Here is a 20353-nt window from a genome sequence, read left to right as displayed (position 1 = left end):
CTTTTATCCCGGGTTTATTTTTGTTGCCGTTCGTGGATATTTTCTTGCCGTTGGGAGCTATTTTTTTTTTTCGCTGTTGTTGTTGCCGTTGTTTTATTATAATTTTTTTTTTCTTTCCTTTCTCGCTGCCTTCCCCCGGCGGGAGGAGGCGGGCGGAGGGGTGGGGGGGGGAGCGCTCCGCAAACCCGCCCCCCGAGCCTGCGTGTCCGGCGGAGCCGCGGGATGAGCCGGGGGCGGCGATGAGCGCGGCGGGGCCGGGGGCGGCGGCGGGGCCGGGGGCAGCGGCGGCGCCGCTCTCCCGCAAGCAGCGGCTGATGGCCGCGCTGGCGGCCGGCGAGGCGGCGGCGGCGGCGGGGGGGGGCGGCCCCGGGGCAGCGCAACCCCCGGCGCCCCCGCTCTGCTGCTTCATCTGCGGCGGCGGCATCAGCCGCGGCAAAGAGCTCAAGCTTCAAGTGCGACCCCCCCGCGACCACCGGCCCTTCTTCCCCTTCCTGCAGCACCAGGAGCCGGCGCCCGGCGCCCGCGCCGTCTCGGCGGAGGGCTGCGCCCTGGTCTGCGCTGTCTGCCGCTGCTTCCTGGGCGAGCAGTGGGACTCTTTCGAGCGCAGCCGCACGCCGGTGGAGAAGCGCATGTACTGGCTCAAGCGGCCCCATCAGTGCGAGGCGGCAGCGGCGGCGGGGGGAGCCGGGCTGCGGCGGGGGGCCACGGGCTGGGACCCCGCCGCGCCGCCGCGCCGCGCCGCCGGCCACCCGGAGGAGGAGGAGGAGGAGGAAGAGGAGGAGGAGGAAGGGCCGGCAGCCGGCTCCGAGCTCTCCGAGCTCTCCGACGCCGAGCCCCTCTCGGAGCCCGAGGGGGCGGGCGGCGCGGCGCGGGCCCCCCCGGCGGCGGGGAACGAGCGGGGGCCCCCCTGCTGCTCCTCGGACAGCGAGATCAACATCACCAGCGAGGAGGAGGAGGAGGAAGGCAGCGAGAGGCCCTCTTGGGCACCGGGCACCGCCTGCTACATCTGCGGGAGCCCCTTGGCACCGGGCGCCCAGCACCGCGTCCACGTGCAGAAGCAGGAGAAGAGCTCGCCGGGACCTTTCTTCCCGTTCCTGTGGCTGCACAGCCCCCCGCCCGGCGCCCAGCCGCTGTCCCCCACCGGCAGCACCCTGGTGTGTCCCTGCTGCTTCGCCTCCCTCATGCAGCAGTGGCAGAGCTTCGAGCTGGCCAACGTGCCCGTGCTGCAGCGGCTCTACGTGGTGCCCCTCAGCGCCGGGGCCATGCCCGCCAAGGGCCGCCGAGGGCTGAAGGAGGACGGCACGGGCATCCCGCCGGTGCCCGAGGCTTGCTACCTCTGCGGGGAGGAGTGCGGCAAGGAGGCGAGGCCGGTGGCGGCCAAAATCACCAACGGCAACGCGAAGAGCACCATGCACTTCCCCTTCCTCAGCCTGCTGCCCTGCCCGCCCGGCGCCAAGGGGCTCAACAAGCACTGGGAGGTCAGCAGCTGCCGCAAGTGCTTCGGGGTGCTGCAGGACCTGTGGGCCATGTACAGGGCCTGTCACAACGAGGAGCTCATCTCCTCCGTGCAGAGTTTCCTGGGCAGGTACCACCAGGTCTTCTCGGCCGGTGACCTCGCCGGCCACCCCGCTGTCATCAAGCCCGGTCCCACCTCTGTCTGCTACATCTGCGGGGCCGAGCTGGGAGCTGGCAAAGAGTTCCAGCTCAACGTCAACCCTCCGGGGCGATTTGGGGAGAAGGAGCCCTTTTTCCCCTTCTTGACGGTCTACCCGCCCGCCCCGCGGGCCAGGCCGGCCGACTCCACCGGGCTGGTGGCCACCTGCATCCTGTGCTACCACGACCTGCTGGGACAGTGGCTGCAGCACGAGGGCAGGAACTCCCACCACCCCAGCAGCGCCTGGTCCCGGCAGTACAAAGTGGAGACCTTCGTCTGCTTCTTCTGCCGGCAGGAGAAGAAGCGGTGCCTTGGATTAAAAGCGGTGCAGGTGGCCAGGCTGCCCGTGTTCCTCTACACCCTGCGCGTGGCCAACAGCCTGCTGGTGGACGATGGCAAGCAGCTGACCATCGGCGCCTGTGCCGAGTGCGGGGCCGTGGTCCTGGCTGGCAAGAGCATGACCCCGCCAGAGCTGCTGGCAGTGGCGCCCTCATCTCTCCTCCACAAGGTAAGGTGGCTGGCCCGGACCCCGTCCCTCCTTTCCCAGCACTTCCCACCTCTGGAATCCAGGAGGAGTCGGAGCGGTGACATAGATGGATGCTCTTCTTTTGGGTCTGGTTCCTGGGGGCGTGTGCTAATGGATGGGGTGCCTTTAGCAAGGAACTTTTGGAGCTGTCAAGCTGTGGAGGAACAGATAAAAATCCTTCCAGGAGGTGGGAAGAGCCAAGACCTGTTCCATTCCAGAAGTGTCCATGTTGTTGGCAGCTTCGTGTGAGGGAGGTGGGAGCCAGGACAGAGGAAATCCCAATCCTGTCCTGCTTGCCATCAAGAGTGCTCAGAGGTGCCAGAGGGGTGGGAGGGCTGCCTGGCCTGGCCTGCCCTCCCTGGGAGCATCCTTGGGAAGCTGGAAGGAGCTCATGGGCTCTGTAGGAAACTTCCTAACTTATCCACAGTTTTACAAGGTGCCTTAATGAAGAGATTTCCCTTGGAGAAGCCCTGGTTCTTCCCACAGCACATGGGTGAGCACAGGGCTGGGTGCCCCCCACCCGTGCTGCTCTGGTTATCCTGCAGTGAGGGCTCCCCAAAAGCCCTGCAGCCCTGAAGGGTGTCACGGGTGTCATTGCCCAGGTGCTGCCAGATTCCCCAGCTGATCCTTTCTGTGGCTGCCCCTGGGGTTACACAGGCTGCTTTAGGGGCATCGCCTCAAAACCACGTGGCAGAGCAAAAGTTTATTCCTCCCAAGCTTGTCTTTCTCATGGGATGGGGAAATAAATAACAGCTTTTACCCCTAAATCTCCAGCTTGTGGGAGCTCTCCAGAGCCACAGCTCTGTGTCACCAAGCCAGGCCCCAGGCTGGGGTCTGTCAAATGCCAACATCCCAAATCCCCGAGGTCACTTGCAAAGCCTTTTCTCCATCCATAGCCAGAACCCTGCAGCTCTCTGAGGCACTGACATTTTCTTTAGAAATGTAAACCAGTCCTTCCAAGACAGCGCTCCTTTTCTCTCCCGTCGCTCTCCCTTGCCTGCTTACAAATGTAATTTCCCCTTGAACTGGCGGGGGGGACACTGCTTGGAAAGCCACCAGGCAGGAGCTGCATTCACCTGGAGGGTGCCAGGATGGCACGGCAGGTTGGGTTGGCACCGGCGCTGGGAATCCTCTGGAAGCTGTTGCTTTTGGGGGGTTTCCCCCAGGTTCTGCCAGCTTGAGCTGGGTGGTCCTGACATAATTTTGGGTCATCTGTGGTTTATTTTCATGGTTGCTGGGTGGTGATGCCCATGTGATGCCCACGAGGTCATGGGTCTGGTGGCATTTGCAAGGTGCTGGTGGCCATGGAGGACTCGGGGTTCAGGTGAGCCACCCGTGGTGCAGATCCAGGGGTGATGCTGGAGCGCCCCAGCAGAGCCCAGCTGGGTGCAGCAGATGAGAGGGGCATGATCTGCATGTCCCCAGCTGGGTTTTCAGCCCTCTGCCCCCTGGGTGTCCCCAGGCCACCTCATGGGGACATTATGAACAGCACTTCTGTTCCAGCATGGGTGCTCTGGGGGCTTCCCGTGGTGGCTTCCCCCAGATCCCAGCATTTTCCAGCCCTCATCCCCACTGGCTCCAATCCCCAACTCCCACAAGGACACGGAGTCCCGGGGAAGAGACACTATTGAGTTCCTCCTCTTGTTCCTGGGTTTGCTAATGAGCAAATTAAGGGGCTGCTGCAAGGGGCTGAGTGTCTGGAGGACAGCAGAGCTGCCTGGGGACACCGTGGCCGGGCTCTGCCGTGTCCTGGGGAGGACTCTAGCTGGCCAGAAGGTCCTGGCACATTTTCCCTCCCTGTCTCCACATGCTTTCCAGCAGACTAAGACCTCACAGATGTCAAGGTTATTTAAAACACGGATTAAAGCTTGGGCAGGGCACTTGGTTAATTTAGCTGTACCCTTGTTCAGCCACGCTGGCTGCTGAAAGTCACCCCAGATGAGCCTTTCACTCTTGTGTGACACCCAGGCCCCTGTTCTGATGGGACCAGGCCGGAGGGAATGAGCCTGAGCACTTAAAATCATCTCCCCGGCTCTCCTTTCAACCCTGCAACTTCGTTTTTGGACTGCGCTTGCATTTTCACACCCCCTGCACACAGCTGTGGTTCGCTGCTGTCCTGCCTGTGTACGGTTGACACAAATGGCTCAAAGCTCGATGTCAATATCCCAAAAGCCACCAGACACCCCCACATCTCCATCTTTTAGCAGGGTAGGATGGGGCTGAGGTCCTCTCTGTGACAGTGTGGGGGTGCTGGTGAGGGACCCCCACATCTGAGAGGGTGGTGACAGGAGGGAGGAGCCACTGATATTTCGGATGGTGGTGCCTCTGCTGCTGGCTGGGTGGTGGGGAGCAGTGGAACAAGCGATGCTCTGTGGAGGTGTGGTGGTGCCTGAAGCTCTCCTTGCTGCAGGAGGATCTCCTGGAGGTGAGCTCTGCAGAACCCTGCTGTGGTTGGCACGTGTGGGGCGGGTTTGGGTTCTCCCCTTCAAGAAAAAAAGGCAGTGCTGGGTGTAGAAAGGGCGTCTGGCCTGGGCATCCTCTGGATTCTCACCCCTGGTCCCCAGATACTCACGGTGAAAATGGATTTTCTTTCCAGCTGTGCCCCTCACAAGGGGAAGCTGTGTAGATCAATGCACTTATGGGTGTAGGGCTCTGAGTGTGGGGTATCCAGTGGGATATCTCCTGCTGATCTGGATAAATTTCCTGTGCATCCCACTGGGACGTGGATCCATCCCCGGAGGAGCCGGTTCCTCGAGCAGTTGCTGTTGGGAGCGATGGCTTTGAATAAACCACAAAATGCCCAGATTTGGTTGCTTCCTGGAGGTGACAGTGACCTGTTCCTGGCTGGCTGTCCCTTCTCATGTCACCCCAGGCTCTCCAGCCCTCTCCACAGGGGTGAAGTGATGCATTCCCAGCTCAAGGGCCCCTTGTCCTGAGCCTGTCTGGTTCTCTCAGTGTCCTGTGTTCACCAGGAAAAGCCTCCCCTGTCTTCCAGCTCTTCCCATCTTCACTTTCCACTGCTCCCTCTGCACTGATGTACCTGTAAAAGTGGCTCCTCTTGAGGTTTTCTGGGTTTTTTTCCCTTAAACACAACTTTTTGGAAATACTTCCAGGTGTCTGGAAAGCTCTCAAATCCTGCCATAACTCAAGCACAGCTGTTCAGGACAACCAAGTGATGGGGCCCAGCCCACACGAGTTCATGAACGGCATGTCCTTGTCACCTGATGTCCTGTGACAAGGTGACCCACTCAGTGGCTGAGGGCAGGCTCTGGGTGGTGTCTGTGTGGACTTCAGTGAAGGCTTTGGCAGCGTTTCCCACAGCATTTCCCTGGAGAAACTGGCTGCTCACAGCTTGGATGGGTTGCTGTTCCTTGGGTAAAAAACTGTCTGGGTGCTGGGCCTGGAGGGTGGCAGGGAGTGGAGGCACATCCAGGTGGTGGCCGGTCACCAGTGGTGTCCCCAGGGCTCAGCAGAGCTGGGAAAGAGCTGGAGAATCCTGAGGGAGCTGGGAAAGGGGCTCAGCCTGGAGAAAAGGAGGCTCAGGGGGACCTTGTGGCTCTGCACAGCTCCTGACAGGAGGTGACAGCCGGGGGGTCAGGCTATGGGGACAGGGACAGGGACAGGAGGAGAGGGAACGGCCTCAGGCTGCACCAGGGGAGGCGTGGGTTGGATTTTAAGGAAAATTTCTGCCCTGAAAGGATCATCAAGCTCTGGCACAGCTGCCCAGGGCACTCGTGGAGTTGTCATTCCTTGAGGGATTTAAAAGGTGTGGCACTTGGGGACGTGGTCACTGCTGGCCTTGGCAGTGCTGGGGGAACAGCACTGCTTGGACTCGATGATCTTGGAGGGCTTTTCCAACCTAAACAAATCCGTGGCTCTGTGCTGAGTTTCCTTTGGTGCTGCTGGTGCTGTGGAGGTGTTGGCATCGCGCTCCTCGGGAGCAGCTGGGTTTCACCGCCTCTCCCAGCCGTGTCCTCAGGCCGGTTTCTGGGAATCACATTCTGTTTTCCATGCCCCATTCCCACTTTTCAGAGCACACCTGGGGCTGGCTGTGTGGGGCTGTGCCTGACAGGGCACAGTCAGGCCCTGGGGGCTGAGTTCACTGTATTTACTAATTGCCAGCAGTGCTGTTGGCTCAGCTGGAGGTTTGGCCCCTTCTGCAGGTTCCCAGCTCCAAAGGTCATGGCTGTGTTTCCAAATCACTGCGTCGAGCTGACAGCTGTTGGTGGGTACTTTCCTTTTGGCTTTCGAAAAGGGTTTTGGGCAAAAATCAAAGAGTTCTTGTGTTCTCCACTAAACCTTGTCCCACTGATGCTGAGAGGCAGCCAAAGCTCCTGGATGCCAGAAAAGCAAACCCAGAAGGCGGGGAGTGATGCCTGAGCCCTCCTCCTGCATTGCACCAGGACAAATTATGGGATATCTGGGTGCACTGCAGCATGAGAATTAAGAGACCTGTGTAGGAAGAGCCCCAGGCACCTCTGCTTTCTTTGCATCTTTTATGGATTTTGAAGGAAATCAAAAACCTTCTGGCCACTGGCAGTGTTTTGGGTGGTGGTGCTTTTTTGGCCAAGCTGATGGCACCTCTGGTGTCCCCACCCAGGGGACACCATGTGTGGGCTCCAGGGAGGTGGCACTGGCTGCATTTGGCTTCTCCTCATCCCTTAAATAAGGAGCAGAGCTGGCCTTACTCATCTCGATCTTCTGGCCTCCAGCTTGGCTTGGTTTTGGTAGTTCTACCTGTGCTTGTGGCAATTTTTTGCCATCACGAATTCCAGCACATTCACAGCAAAACCAGGCCAGTTTAAGCCAACTTCACTGGGGTAAACCAGTTCAGTTTGCAGCATGTGAGGTTGTTTTTAGTGAGGCCTCGGTTGCCTTTCAGCAGAGCAGCTGCTGCAGCCAGCACCGACCCAGGCTGGCATTTTCGGATGAGATCTCAATCCCGGCACGGAGGTGGCAATTTAATCATGACATGACTTCATGTCCCGGGGCACGGCCTCCCTCGGGATCGTGTTCCCACATGGCAAACAAAGAAACAGCACGGGGAAAATGTGCCTTGGGCTCTCTCCTGCCCGAGCTCAGGGCTGCCTTGCCATGTGGGAACTCACACCTGGCTGTCCCTCCTCATCCTCACCCGGTGTCAGTCACCCCCTGGGGTGGTGGCTTGTCCCCGTGGGGTTTCCAGCTGGGGGTGTTTGTCCTTCAGCCGCGCTGTGGGGAGCAGCACAGGGGTCTTTGCTTTGGCCGGGCTGACCTTGCTGGCCCAGCTGTCCGAAATTCCAGGGCTCCCGCGCCGCTGCCAGCGCCGTGTCCTGCGGACCTTGTGCTGACTCCACAGCTCACCAGCTGCCTGCTAGATATTTATTTTTCATACCCTCCCTGCTCTTTGCTTTCTGCCTGCCTTTCCCAAAAGCACTGCAGGACTGGCAGCTTGAGCAGGCACCTGCCAAAAATGCTGGGCTGACACTGCTGCATCCCCTCAAATACCCCCTGTGAGCAGCCTGGGGAGAGGGACGGGCTCCACTCTCCCCCCATGCTGTGAAAATGCTTTTGCAAGCGCTGGAGCATCCTCTGGAGTCACAGCCAAGTCGGGAGATGGGGTAAGGGGGCGGCTGGACGGCTCTGGCTGCTGCGGCCGGACAGATGTTTTGTCCAGACACTTGGCTCTTCTCAGCCATCCGGGAAGCTCGGTCGCAGAGGGCAGCCTGGGATGCTCCTTGGCTGCTTCCCAGCGAGGAGGGACTTCCCTGCACAGCAGCGTGGGTGCTTGGATGTCCAAGTACATCAGGAATGATAGGAGTTGGCTTTTCACCCCTCAGGATACCAGTTGGGTCCTGTCCTGACAGCCCTGTCACTGTCCTTGAGTGGCAAGGAGCTGTGTCCATCTCCTGAGCAGGTTTTGGGGACCCATGATGTTTTGGGGCACTGCTTACACCTCTCTGGCTGCAGCAGGTGACCTGGATCCCTTCTCATGCCGTTTTTTGGGGTACAGAGGGCTCTGTTTGCTCCCTGATGGCATCTTTGAATCCTTTTTTGGAGACAGTCCTGTGCTGCTGGGCAGCATCTGGCCAGATGTTCCTCCCTACAGCAAGAGGCCTGTGCCACATGGTGCCATCCTGGCCTGGAGGGGACAGCGTGGAAATGTCCCTCTGGTGTGTCAGGGGGACACTGCCCTCCTTGGGGACTGCCAGGGTGGGGACTTGGAGGGACATCCAGGAGATGGTGAGGCAGGAGCATCCCTGGGAGCCGGGGCAGGAGCCTGGCTGGCCATGGCAGCCTCCCAGCCGTGCCGGGCTCTCTTCTCCTGGGAGCAGCTGGTGGCGGGAGCCTTTCCAGCAGCACGAGTCCCCTGGGTCCTGTCCCAGGGCCGTGACAGCCCCGGGTCCCCCACGGCCAAGGCGGGTGGCAGCGGTGCCTGGGGCGTGCCTTGGCTCCTCGTGGGGCCGCACAGTGGCGTGTGCTGGGGCTGTTCCTGTGCCAAAGGCTCTGCTCCCGGCTGTCCCAGTCTGCTTCCCTTCCCCAGGCAGTCTGGAGGGTGCTGCAGCCCCGGTGCCCAGCCCGGGCTGCTGGGGCAGGTCGTGGTTTGCCGGGTGAGAAGCTGCTCGGCACACGTGAGCCGAGCCGTGCCGTGGCTGGACAAACAGCCTGGTGCAGCTGCTCTGGCTGCTGTGTGGCTCCTTTTCCATGCTGGATCATCCATGCAGGGCAGGGATGAAGGGGATGGCTCCAGGGTGGATTTTTGGATGGGCTGGGAGAAGGGTGACGTTACCTGGGTGCGCTTTGCAGCCTGGTGTGGGTATGACGCTGCTTCTCCCTCTTTAGTTTCCTTCTTTTCCTCCCCCTTTCCACGTTAGCACAAGTGCTGCCGGGCTTTAGTAGCTCTCAGGAGACTGAAGTCATCTGTTTACCCATGGAGCTGGCGCGCTTGGAGCAGCAGCTGCCCCGGCTTTCCCTCTCCAACCTGCCGGAGAGGTGCCGAGCGTGCCGTGACCTGCACGGGGGCAGAGCGAGCCCTGGGGCTGCCTCCCATCCCATCCCATCCCATCCCATCCCATCCCATCCCATCCCATCCCATCCCATCCCATCCCATCCCATCCCATCCCATCCCATCCCATCCCATCCCATCCCATCCCATCCCATCCCATCCCATCCCATCCCATCCCGGATCATTCCCGGTGGCACAGGGACCTGCTGCAGGATTTACCGAGGGTTGTTCCCCAACCCTGGGCACACCAGCTCAGGAAATCACCGTCTGCCCTGCTGCTGCCTCCTCCCACCGGCTTCCAGCAGACCTGGCCACAGCATTGCCTGCCCTACCTGGCAGAGCCAGGTCTTGGCAGGGGTGAGCAGATGAGTTTTGGGGCTGGTTTTAACCAGGGATGAATGGGGAGGGTCGTGGCAGCCCCATGAGGGATGTGAAGAGGGCAGGAGGGCTGCAGGGACTGGTTTGCTTTCTCCCAGTGAATTTTTGTCTTCCACTTAAGAGCTGAAACAAGGCTGGGATGAGAGGGAAGGTCCTGATGGGAGAGGGGTGGTGACCACCCCGCAGCCAGGGCGTCCCCTGCCTTGGTTTGGGGTGGACAGCTGCCTTCCCTGGCCAAAGGGCAGGAGCCTGGACTGCTCCCAGGCTTCCAGCCCCTCTGTGACCCCCTCGAGGCTGTGTCCTGGCATGCTGCCACCCAGTGTGTCCCCAGCACCTGCTGTTTTGGGGCTGGGGATTCCTACTGTGATTCCTATTCCCATCCCTGCAGGATGTGCATCCCATGGCACAGCCCCGGCTCTGCCACAGCTCTGTGCAGGGGGACCTTTCCAAGCTGACCCTCCAAAATGGTTTTAATTGTCCTTCCCAGCTTTGCCCCTCCTTGGGAATGGGGACCGTGTCATCTGACGGATCTGAGGGGCCACCAGCAGCCACCTCTGTCCCTGGGGACACCAGGGAGGGAACATTTTGGTGACAGCCAGGATGTTGGGCTGTGGCTCAATGTTTTGCAGCCTTGGTGGGACAGTCACACCCGGGAGGGAGGGACACACAGACAGCTGAGGGTGTGGGGCACACACAAATTGCCACCATCCCCTTGCAGCTGCTTCTAGCGTGTTTCTGGAAAGGGGCTGACTTCGGCTGGCTGTGAAGCTTTGCATCGAGTGACGATCAAGTGCTGATGATTCCAGTTATTCTGCTGGCCAGGAATAACTATATTTATATATATATTTCTATGGATGGATGTCTCCTGCCCCCCTCCTTGTCCTCAGCTGCATTTCCTTCTCCCCACTGCTTGGGAGCAGGCAGCAGAGTCACCCCGGTGTGAAAACTCTGCAGAGACAAGGCCTTTCAGTTTTCCCTGGAGGCAGCAGTGCCAAGGTCAGCCTGGTGTGGGGACAGGGCTGTGTTGTCACTGCTGTTCCCGGTGTGGGGCTCGGGGAATGGGGGGAGCCGGCTCTGCTGCCTGCAGACAGAGTCCAGATGCTCCGGCTGCGGCGTCTCTGGAGGGGGAGATGGATTCGCTCCTGCCGTCTTCTGTTTTCAGTCCAGAACATCTGCACAGTAACTGGGAAATCTGGGCTTTCTCCTGCCTCTCAGCCAGGTCCTGTCAGCCCTTTCCTCTTCCAAAAAGGGGCTTGGTGGTTTTTTGTTGGTTTGTTGGGATTTTTTTCCTCCCCTTCCCGCTATTGCTTGTGCTGTGTAACCTGCTCCCTGCTGTGCATCCTGTCAGGGCTCTGCTTGGGTTTTACTCCACCAGGAGCATTTGGAGGGACCTCCCCATCTCAGCCACCGCCGGGGCTTAGGGATGTGGATCCCCAGGAGCAGATTTTGGCACCCAAGCTGCCGTATCACTCAATCCAGTTCTTTTTTCCCTTGCTGATCTCCCCGTTCTCATGCTGATCCTGCATCCTGGAGCCTGGGTGCTGCGTGCTGTGTGCATGGGGCTGGACAATCCCTCCCTAAAGCTGGCACTGGGGAGCATTTGAGGCTGCAGCAGGGTGGGGGCCACCCTGCTCCCTGTTCTTTCCAGCAGTGAGCGGCTTGGCCAGGCTGGCCCTGGGCTGGCCAGGACAGCTCTTGGCTTGGCAGTGTCCCACACGGGTGAGGTTTGTTCCGCAGCCGCTGGCTCTGGCTCCTGGCAGGGCTCTGGTGGGTGCTGGGCACCTCCTTTTCCTTGCTGCTGCTTCCACCATGCCATGGGGACCCTCAGGAAGTGTCACCCCAATAAGTGAAGCCCTGGAGGAGGAATAAATCCTGCTGTGGTGTCCTTCCTCCCTTTCCAATGCACAGTCTGTGCTCTCACCCTGACCTTCCCCACCGGAGCTGCCAGGGTCCAGTGACCCCAAATCGGGCTCCATCCTTTATCCATCCCTGCTCCCTCTCCTTCATTCATGAGGGTTTCCTGCCTCTTTGCTCGTGTTTTAGTCCTTTTGCTGTGTTTCTCCCCACCCCTTGCTGCCCTAGTTCTGGCTGTGCTGGCGCAGTGCCCGGTGCCCTCTGCTCGCAGCGGAAGGAAGGGCTCCGGGGAAGGACGGCACAGCCGGGCCGTGCCAGCGGGGGCCTGTCCTTGCCTTGGACAAGAGGCTGACCCCTCAGAGGGGCTCTGGGGCCGTGGATATCACGGGTGCTGTTCCCCCAGGCGAGCAGGGATCTTGCAGGACGCAAAGAGACAGTGGAGGAGGGAGGTGCCACCTCTCTTTTCGCACTTTGGGGACCTTGGGACAAAACATGTGGTGTTTCCCCCCCTTGGGTTCCCTGCTCCCAGAGGATGAGATGATTTGGGGTGGACTTGAGGGCCAGCAGGCTGCCTGGAGGGGATGGCTGGGCAGCGTGGCTGCGAGCCTGGCACCCTCAGGCACCTGGAGGTGAAGTGTGCCCGGTGTCCCTGTCCTCACAGCTGCTATTTCTGGCCAGCCCGTGGCCTCTGCACCGCAGTCACCACGGCGGGGCCAGCAGCTGCTGCCCTTTCCCTTCCCATTCCCTCAGCCCCGTGGGACGGATGGAGACAGGATGAGGAATCCCCCCAGCGTGGGCAGCAGCGGAGCAGCTCAATCCCTCTTGGGATCTTCCCTCAGCCCCGTTTTCCTCCCATCCAAACCCGGGCCGTGTCTCTGTTTGGTGGGCGGCTGTAAAAATAGCGCTTGGTTTGAGTTAGGAGGGTGGCGGGGAGGGCCGGGAGGGGGCCGGGGTGCAGGGGGAGGTCCGGTTTCTCCCTTTCCTGGAGGAATTAGGGAGGCCACATGCTGCCAGGAGTGTTTGGCTGGTAGAGGCAAGCGGAGGCTCCGAGGAGGCGAGCAGGCGTCCGCACAGATGGAAATTTGATCACCCACGGCTCAACAGATTGTTTGATTTATTTTAAAATCAAGCAGATGGCTGCAACAGGAGTTTGTTTAAGTTCAGCTCCGAGCTGGGCCAACGGCCAGGATACTCGGGGGTAGGCGTGCCAAAAAATGTTCAATGACTTTGGTCATCACCCACCTCTCCTCCTCCTCCTCCCCTTCCCTCGCTCCAGCGCACACACCCCGCTCCCCCTCTTATCGCATCCTCGCCTTCATCTCTTGGCTCCTGCATCTCGCTTTGTCTCTCCCGACGGGCGCAGCCTTGCCCTCCACTTTTCCTCCCCTTCCGTGCGCTCCAGAGGGTTTAACTCTTCCCCAGCCGTCCCCTGGCCCTGGTTCCCTTGTGCTGGAGGGGTGCAGGGGGGGTTATCCCGGTGAACCCCCATCCCTGGCCTCTCTCCTCATGCCTGTCTTCTCTGGGAGCAAGCTGGGGGGAGGGGTGAGCTCTGGGACATGGCTGGATGCCCAGAGGGACACCCTGACCCACACCCTGACCCACACCCTGACCCCCAGGGCTGTCCCTCCATGGTGGGGGAGGATCCTGGTGTCCCCCTACCCTGCCCCAAATTGGTGGCAGCCTGGATGAGTTGGGGTCCCAGCGGTGTGGGACCCCCACCTTGGGGTGTGAGGGGTGAGGTGGGCACGGAGCAGAGCCCCTGCTGCAGCCCGTGGTGGCTCTGGATGTGTTCCTGGCCACTCTGCCGTGTGGCCGGCAGGGAAGGAGCTGGAGGAGCAGTGGGAAGCAGCCTAGGATGTGCTAAACTGCTGTAAATGGGATAGGGCCCGCTGTGCTCAGGGCTTTAAATCACCCAGTGCCAACAGGCTGGCACTGCCCAGGGGGGTCTGACCACCCCGGGGTCGCACAGGGTCCCCAGCACACGTGGCCATGTCCCCTCAGCCTGCCTCATCTGGGATGCTGTCTGTGGCGGGGACAAGGAGCTCTCTGCATTTCCTGGGATGAGTGGCTGGGATGCTCCAGGACCACCAGACCAGTGGCTCCAGGACCACCGGCTGTCCTTGGTGGCCTTGGGATATCCCTGTGCCCCATGCCAGCCCCCAGCACCACGGCAGGTCCAGTGCAGCCTCTCCCTGCAGGCTTTCCTGCCAGAGAATTGCCCATTCTGCCATTTCTAGAGCAGGACAGCTGTGAGCCCTCCCCCAGCTCCCCTCTGCTCCCCACGGCGGGGCTGGGGGCCGTGGCTCCTGCTGGGAGCCGTGCGTGGGGCTGGAAGGGGTTAAGGCAGGCAAAGGAAAACAAGAGTGCTGCAGGGCCTGGGTGGCTGACAAGCCAAACAACTGTTTTTGACTCACTGTTGCTGCCTTGCCAAGTGCAATTGCTTCCACATTCCCATCCCCTGGCTGCAGGGGCGCGGGGAGATGTTGGCTTTTTGCGGTCAGGAGGGGAAGGGGGATGCCGGGGGGAGCAGCAGTGGGAAGGGCTGGCTCTGCACTGCCTTTTCTCAGCTCTTCTCTCTTCGATTCCCCTCCCTGGCGAGGGGCAGGAAGGGGCAGGGGGTGACGCTGCCAGGGGGGTGGTGGTGCCAGGGTCACTGGGGCCAGCTTGTGATGGAGCATCCCTTCTGCCAGACTTAAAGGTGGGAGAGGGAATGGGGGGGTAAAATGCACCCCCAGGGTGTCTGTCCTGTCTTTTCCTGCTGTTTGTCTGCAAGGAGAATCCTGAAAAGTGGCTCCTTCCCTGTCAGGGGGTGCTGGTGGGTGTTGGGGGCCAGCAGCACCCATTTCCCCCCTCCATCCCCTCAATGTCCCTATTCCAACCCTCCACGGGGATAGGGAGTGATCCCATTGCAACCCTGCTCACAGATCTGGGGTCTCCTGTGGGGCTGGGCCCCCCCACCTTGCCTGGGTGGAGGCAAATCTGTCCCCAGGGTTTGGGGGACACACACAACCCCAATGAAACCCCCAGGCCTCCCAGTGCTGGTGCTGGTGCCGTTGTGTTGGAGACAGGAAGAAATAATTCCTTGAAGAAGAGGCTGGGGAGTTACAGCAAAGATTTGAGCTGCTCAGGGTCGCTGCTTTGTGGAGTTAATTATCTTCTGAGTCTGGGGTTTATGGGTGTTTTTTGAGCTGGTGTTTTTTTTTGGTTTTTTTGGGTTTTTTTTCCTCCTTGGGATTATTTCTTGGCAAATGAGGCGTCGTTCTAAAGCACTGAGCTCTGCTCCCTCGGAACTCCTGGCTGCTAAGTGCTATGGAGGAGATCCTGGTCTTAAAAAAAAAAACACACACACACACAAAAAAAACCCCCAAAAAACTCAAAAACCCGAAAAACCTTAAAAAGAAGCCCTGCTCTTTTGCAGTGTGAATATGGGCTCTGGGATAGCTCAGGAAGGTTCTGTGCTCCTGGAGCTGTTTCTTTGGGGAAGCTGGAGCAGGAGCCTCCTGCGGGCACAGGCAGCACTGGATGGGCAGGGGAGGACGGGGAGATCCTTGGAGGGGTCCCTGCAGGGTTGTGAGCAGTTTGGGGTCCCCCACACACCCAGCCTGGACTGGGGGGCCTGGAGGGAGCCCCCAGCATTTGGGAAGCTGTGGGGGCGTTCTGAGCTGACCTTTGGGTGAGGAGGGGGTTTAGGTGTGGCAGCTTTTCCCCACTTTAGGATGTTGTGGGGCTGGGACATGGCTCCAGCATCACGTTCCTGTCACCCTCCAGCTCCCGGGGCTCTGCTGCTGCCTCCCCCCACTTTGCAGAGGACACTTCCCCCTCCTGACAGGGGACAGGGTCAGACTGATGGCACAGCCGGGGCTGTGATGCAGAGGAGCTGGCCTGGATGCTGTGGGACAAATGGGATGCACACCTGGAGCTGCTCCTGTGGGCTCTGACCCCTCTGGCTGCTGCTGCTGGTCCCTGCTCAATCTCAGCCTCGTTTGCTGAATCCCAGGGGAAGGAGGCAGCGGCAGGGCGGGAGCTGGCGGCGCTGGAGGTCAGGATGGAAATCCCTTCATGCTGCAGGAAGGACCCCCAGAGCTTTGCCCAAAATATCCCAACGTCCACGAGGGATGTGGGAGAGCCGCTCACCCTCTGGCCCTGCAGATGTGAGGGACAGACACCCCATCCATCATTCCATCCTCAGGAGAGCTCCAGTCCAGCCTCTGCCCCCCTCCCAAAGCTGCAGGACCCCTCCATGCCAATCCCATCCCCTGGCACCGTGCCACGGGGGCAAACCCCCCAAACCCTCCACCCGTGGCAGGGGACGCTCGTGTCGCTGCGGTCGGACACCTCCAGCCCCTAATCCCGACATGAGAAGGCAATCGGGGCCCGGGATCCCCTTCCCCTGCGGCAGATGGGGCGCGGTGCCGCCGCCGTGGGGCTGCGCCTGGGGCCGCCTCTGCCTCCGAATGTGTTTGCAAATCCTCCCCAGCTGAGGGGATTAAAGCCGGCATCTGGCTCGCTTTAGAATATTAAAACAAAGGGAGTTGTAGGCGCCATGATCGGGGGCAGGCGAGGGAGGGAGCGGGGCCGGGGGGGCTGGGAAAGTCTGCAGGAATCCCCCCCTCCCCATCCCAGCCTTTCCACGAGGTTTTCCCTAAGGAATCCACCCCGCGGCGGGGTGAAGGCAGCAGGGCAGGGGCGGTGGGACCAGGGGGATGCTGGAGGCCGGGTGGGCCGCGGGGGTGCGTTCTGGGGGGGCGAGGGAGGTTTCTCTCTGCTTTTTCCACCCCGTTGCGCTGCTCTGGAAGCGGCAAGAATTCAGGAAGCCGGCGTGCGGCGGGTGCCAAGTCAGGCTGTACCGCAGCCAAGCCCCTGCTTGTTTTCTCGTCTTGCTGGAGCCAGTAAGTGACCTTATTAGCTTAGGGGGCAGCTGCCTTATTAACACACATCTGGCGGCGAGGGGGCCGCATAGGCCCGAGATTGTCTCCCTGCCTGCTCCCAGCGTGGCTGGGGGGGCTCCCCCCGGGGCTTCTCCCACCCCTCCCGGTAGCAGGGCTGGCATCCAGGCAGCCCCCCCGGGAGGGGGCAGGATTGGGCAGATGGGGTTGGATTTGTTGGGGATTAATAATTGAAGATTATAATCTGTGTGAGGTTATAATCTGCAGGGGAGGGAGGGGTGTAGGGCCTGTGCTGCTGCTGCTGGAATTCCTGTGGATGCTGCTCCATCTCCCACCTTCCTTACGGGGCGGGCTCTGCTTTTTGGGGCACAGCATCACGCTGCAGGATGGGATCACTCAGAGGGGCTGGACCACCCATGCAGCATCCTCACATCCCTGCCAGCAGCCGGGGTGGGCACTGGGATTTCCTTCTGGATCAGCGTCGGCTTCTCCTGCAGCAAGGGGAGCCTCTAGGGCCAGGCTCGAGCCTTTTGCAGCACATTTGGCTCATGGAGGGGGTGGATTCCCAGGAGAACAGGAGCTGGGGGGCTCCTGCTGTGCCAGGACAGGGAGCTGGGGGCTTTTTGCCAGTGTTGAACCACTCCAGGCTCCGCTGGGGGCTGTCCCTGTGGGTGCACATCCCATCCCAGCCGCCCCATGCCCTGTGCCAGCGCTCACTCAGCACCGCCCATTTCCCCTCCCTGAATGCACCCAGAGCCCGGCTGGGAGCGCCCCTGTGCCACATCCCTGACCTGGCACATCCCGGGGGGTGCCGGGCCCCCGCCCTCCCCTCCACCACACAGGGATGCCCTTTGTCCTTCTTGGCGTGTGGGGGAACTCGGCAGCTCTTGGCTTCTCCCTTCTGTTTTGGAAATTCAAAACATTTGCAGGGCGGCCCACTCGCGCCCTGCCGCCACGGAGAGAGGCACTTGGCTGACTCCTCTGCTTTCCTTGGCCGCTGCTCCCTCCCGCTCACGCTCGGGGTGGGGGCTTTTCTCCACCTCCTCACCCCTCTTCTTTCTTTTTTCCTTTTTTTCTTCCTTTTTTTTCCCCTTTTTTCCCCTCCTTTTTTCCCTTTTTTTTTTTTTTTTTTTTTTCTTTTTTTCTTTTTTTCTTTTTTTCTTTTTTTCTTTTTTACTTTTATTTTCCCCTCTATGGTGTAAGCTTGGAAAAAACCCCACCAGGCTGCAGGAAAGGCCACTGAAGGGTCCAGGAAGCAGAGCCCAGGGCAGGCAGTGCCGGTGCCCGCTGGCCCCTGGCACTGACCTTGCTCTCCGCTGGGAAGGGCGGCTGTGCCGGGTGGCCGGAGCAGCCCCGCGCTGCACCAGCGCTAATGAGCTCTGCCTGAGCCACAAGGATTAATTAGCTGCTGGGAGAAAAGGGGGGGAGCATCCTTCTGCAGCGAGCCCGGTGCCACCGGAGCCTGGCACGGCGCAGCGCCCAGGGCTGCGGCACTGGTGGCGTTTTTGGGATGCTCCAGGAGGAGATGTGGCTCTTCCTGGAGCCGGGTGGGGACAGGGAATCCCAGTGCCACGCTGGGAAGGTACAAGAGCTGCTGATCGATCATCCTGCTCTCTATATTCCATTTTTTTCCCCTCCAAAAAAAGCCTTGTAGGTTTTTTAATTGCTGTTTGTGTGCTGTTGTCCCTGTGGGAATAGGAGAGAGGGTGTGACATGGATGTGTTAAATATGTCCTGCGGAATCTCAAATGACACTACAGGGGACAAAGTGGCAGCTGGCCGGGAGCTGTGTGTGGGCAGGGCCTGGCTGTGTGCTGGGGGTCAGCCCTCACCCCAAAACCCGGGGGGCTCAGGGATGCTCAGGAGGGCTGTGTTGGGGACTGTCACCCTCCTGGAGGGGGACCCCAAAGCTGGCTCGGTTCTTTTGGTGTCACGTGTAGCTGGGTGGATTTTTGGGGGTGTGGCTGTGTGCCTTGTCCTCCACCAGCCCCTCGGTGCCCCCCTCCTCTCTGGAGAGGCAGACACGGGGCAGAGGTGACACCCGGGGGGACAAGCAGGGACATCGTGTTGAGGCCGGGAAGGTCGCGAGGACGCCGAGCTTGAACTTGAATTAGATGGTAATTGCGACGTGCCTAATTACAGGGAAAGAGCAAATCACTCCGGTGCTTCATAAAGTGTCTGACACGGAATAACGAGGATAATTAGCAATCAGACGGGAAGCTGCTGCCTCCCCGGCCCCCGAGAGCCCTGGGGAGCCCCGCTCCCCCTCCCCTCCACAGAGCATCTGCCCCTGCCTGGCGTGGTTTGTCCCCCCAGGATGGGACATCTGCCCCCCGGTCCCCCCAGGAGGGGACATCTGCCCCCCGGTCCCCCCAGGAGGGGACATCTGCCCCCCAGTCTCCCCAGGAGGGGACATCTGCCCCCCAGTCCCCCCAGGATGGGACATCTGCCCCCCGGTCACCCCAGGAGGGGACATCTGCCCCCCGGTCCCCCAGGAGGGGACATCTGCCCCCCGGTCCCCCCAGCATGGGACATCTGCCCCCCAGTCCCCCCAGGATGGGACACTGGCCCAGCAAAGCCACCCGAGCTGGGGTGGGGTGTAGCTGGTGGCCGTGTCCCCTGCCCAGGGTGGGTCTGGTGGCTTGTGCCGGTGTCCCTCCCCATGTGTGTCTGTGTCCAGGTGTCCATCCCCACGTGGGTCCGTGTCCAGGTGTCCGTCCCCCCGGCCTTGTCCAGCCGTACAGCCCGTGCCTGCTGCCAGCAATGCATTAATGCTGCCTGACGCTAGAGCGCACCACCAGCATGTCGTGACATCCTCCCGGGGACACGGCTCCCTGCAGGGCCACCTGCCCCGGCCACCTGCCCGCGGCCACCCTGCCGTGACCCCGGGGGCACCGCTGGGGACCCCGCCTGGCCCTGGTGGCCGCAGGGGACATGAGTGGGTGGGATTGATGGTGCTAATTGCACTCGGAGGGAGTGGGAAGGGTGGAGGGTTGTGGCACCCCAAGAAACGCCCCTGCCATCCCAGCCTGGCTGCTGTCACCCCCGGGGGACCGGGAGGAGGGCAGGGAGTGTCTGGCTGCCAATTAGCTGCACCTTTTAATGATGAGTTGGTTTAGGGAATGTGTGTCCCCCCTCAGGGTTGTGCTGGGGAGCTGATCCTAAACCTCCTGTCCTCCCATCCCAGCACCAAAAGGATGAGGAACATTCTCTGGACACGAAGGGACCTCCCAGCCCCAAATGCCCCTGGCTGAGGGGTGCCAGGCTGCTTCAGTGGCTTCACTCCAACTCCTGCTTTCCCTGGAGCCACCTCACTCCTGTCCCCTGCCACCTCCCAGTCCAGCACCAGCCAGGCCCACCCCCCCGTCCCCTTCCTGGCACCTTCTGGGAATCCCACAGCAGATCCCATCGTGATTTTTGGGCTGGTTTGCCGCTGGGTTCGCAGGGAGGGCTGAGAATGCCGGTGCCACCGCGGGGATGATGCTCCCGGTGTCCCTGAGCGCTGGGGCAGGGTGGAGGTCACCCCTCCCCGTCCTGCTGCGTGCCTGTCTCCTTCCCGCCTCTCCTGCTGGCTTCTCCTTTTTTGTTTCCCCCTCTCGGAGCAGCTGTTCTCTAATAAGCTGTTAATGATGATACAGTAAGTAGGAGCGGAGAGTCCTGCGGGAGCTGCCACGATTTGTGTAATTGGCCTCAGAGGAGACAGAAGTATCTAATATTTACATGCCGGTATTAGTCCCCTGGGAGCCTGTCTGGGCTGGCACGGGAGGCAGCTCCCAGCCTCAACCTGTCTGCTCCCAGCTGATGGATCCTCAGATCTCGAATGGATGGGAACTGCCAGCTGGGAATGGGGGGGGATCACCCCCTCTCCCCTAAAAACAAAGCTGGGGGTGGCTGAACATCCCCACAGCTCGGTGTCCAGCTGGTTTGCAGAGCAGTGGGGTTGGGCTGAGCTTCCAGAGGGGGATGCTGAGCTTTGGGGAGCCCTGTGCTGGGGTGGGGGACAGGCAGGAGCTGGGGATGTCCCAGAGTGAGTTTACCAGGGGTTTGACCTGGCTCTTGAGACACAAAGCT

The 20353-nt window shown here is 60.7% G+C and overlaps 1 protein-coding gene across 4 annotated transcripts in view; it reads left to right on the top strand.

The window, feature by feature from the left end:
• Positions 1–218: 218 nt before the first annotated feature.
• GSE1 (Gse1 coiled-coil protein) overlaps positions 219–20353 on the top strand; it is a 98842-nt gene continuing 78707 nt past the window's right edge. For 3 of the 4 annotated variants that reach the window (XM_063410335.1, XM_063410332.1, XM_063410334.1), the window contains exon 1: positions 275–2162. In XM_063410335.1, the coding sequence (XP_063266405.1) occupies positions 315–2162 (1848 nt within the window). In that variant the 5' untranslated portion in view covers positions 275–314. Of the gene's footprint in view, positions 2163–20353 lie in introns of all 4 variants that reach the window. The other variant, XM_063410331.1, reaches the window with a different exon arrangement.

The sequence above is a fragment of the Prinia subflava genome, chromosome 13, assembly GCF_021018805.1.
Source record: "Prinia subflava isolate CZ2003 ecotype Zambia chromosome 13, Cam_Psub_1.2, whole genome shotgun sequence".
Classification (NCBI taxonomy): domain Eukaryota; kingdom Metazoa; phylum Chordata; class Aves; order Passeriformes; family Cisticolidae; genus Prinia; species Prinia subflava.
Note: the sequence above shows the minus strand (reverse complement) of the source record. Positions and strands in the feature narration are given on the sequence as shown.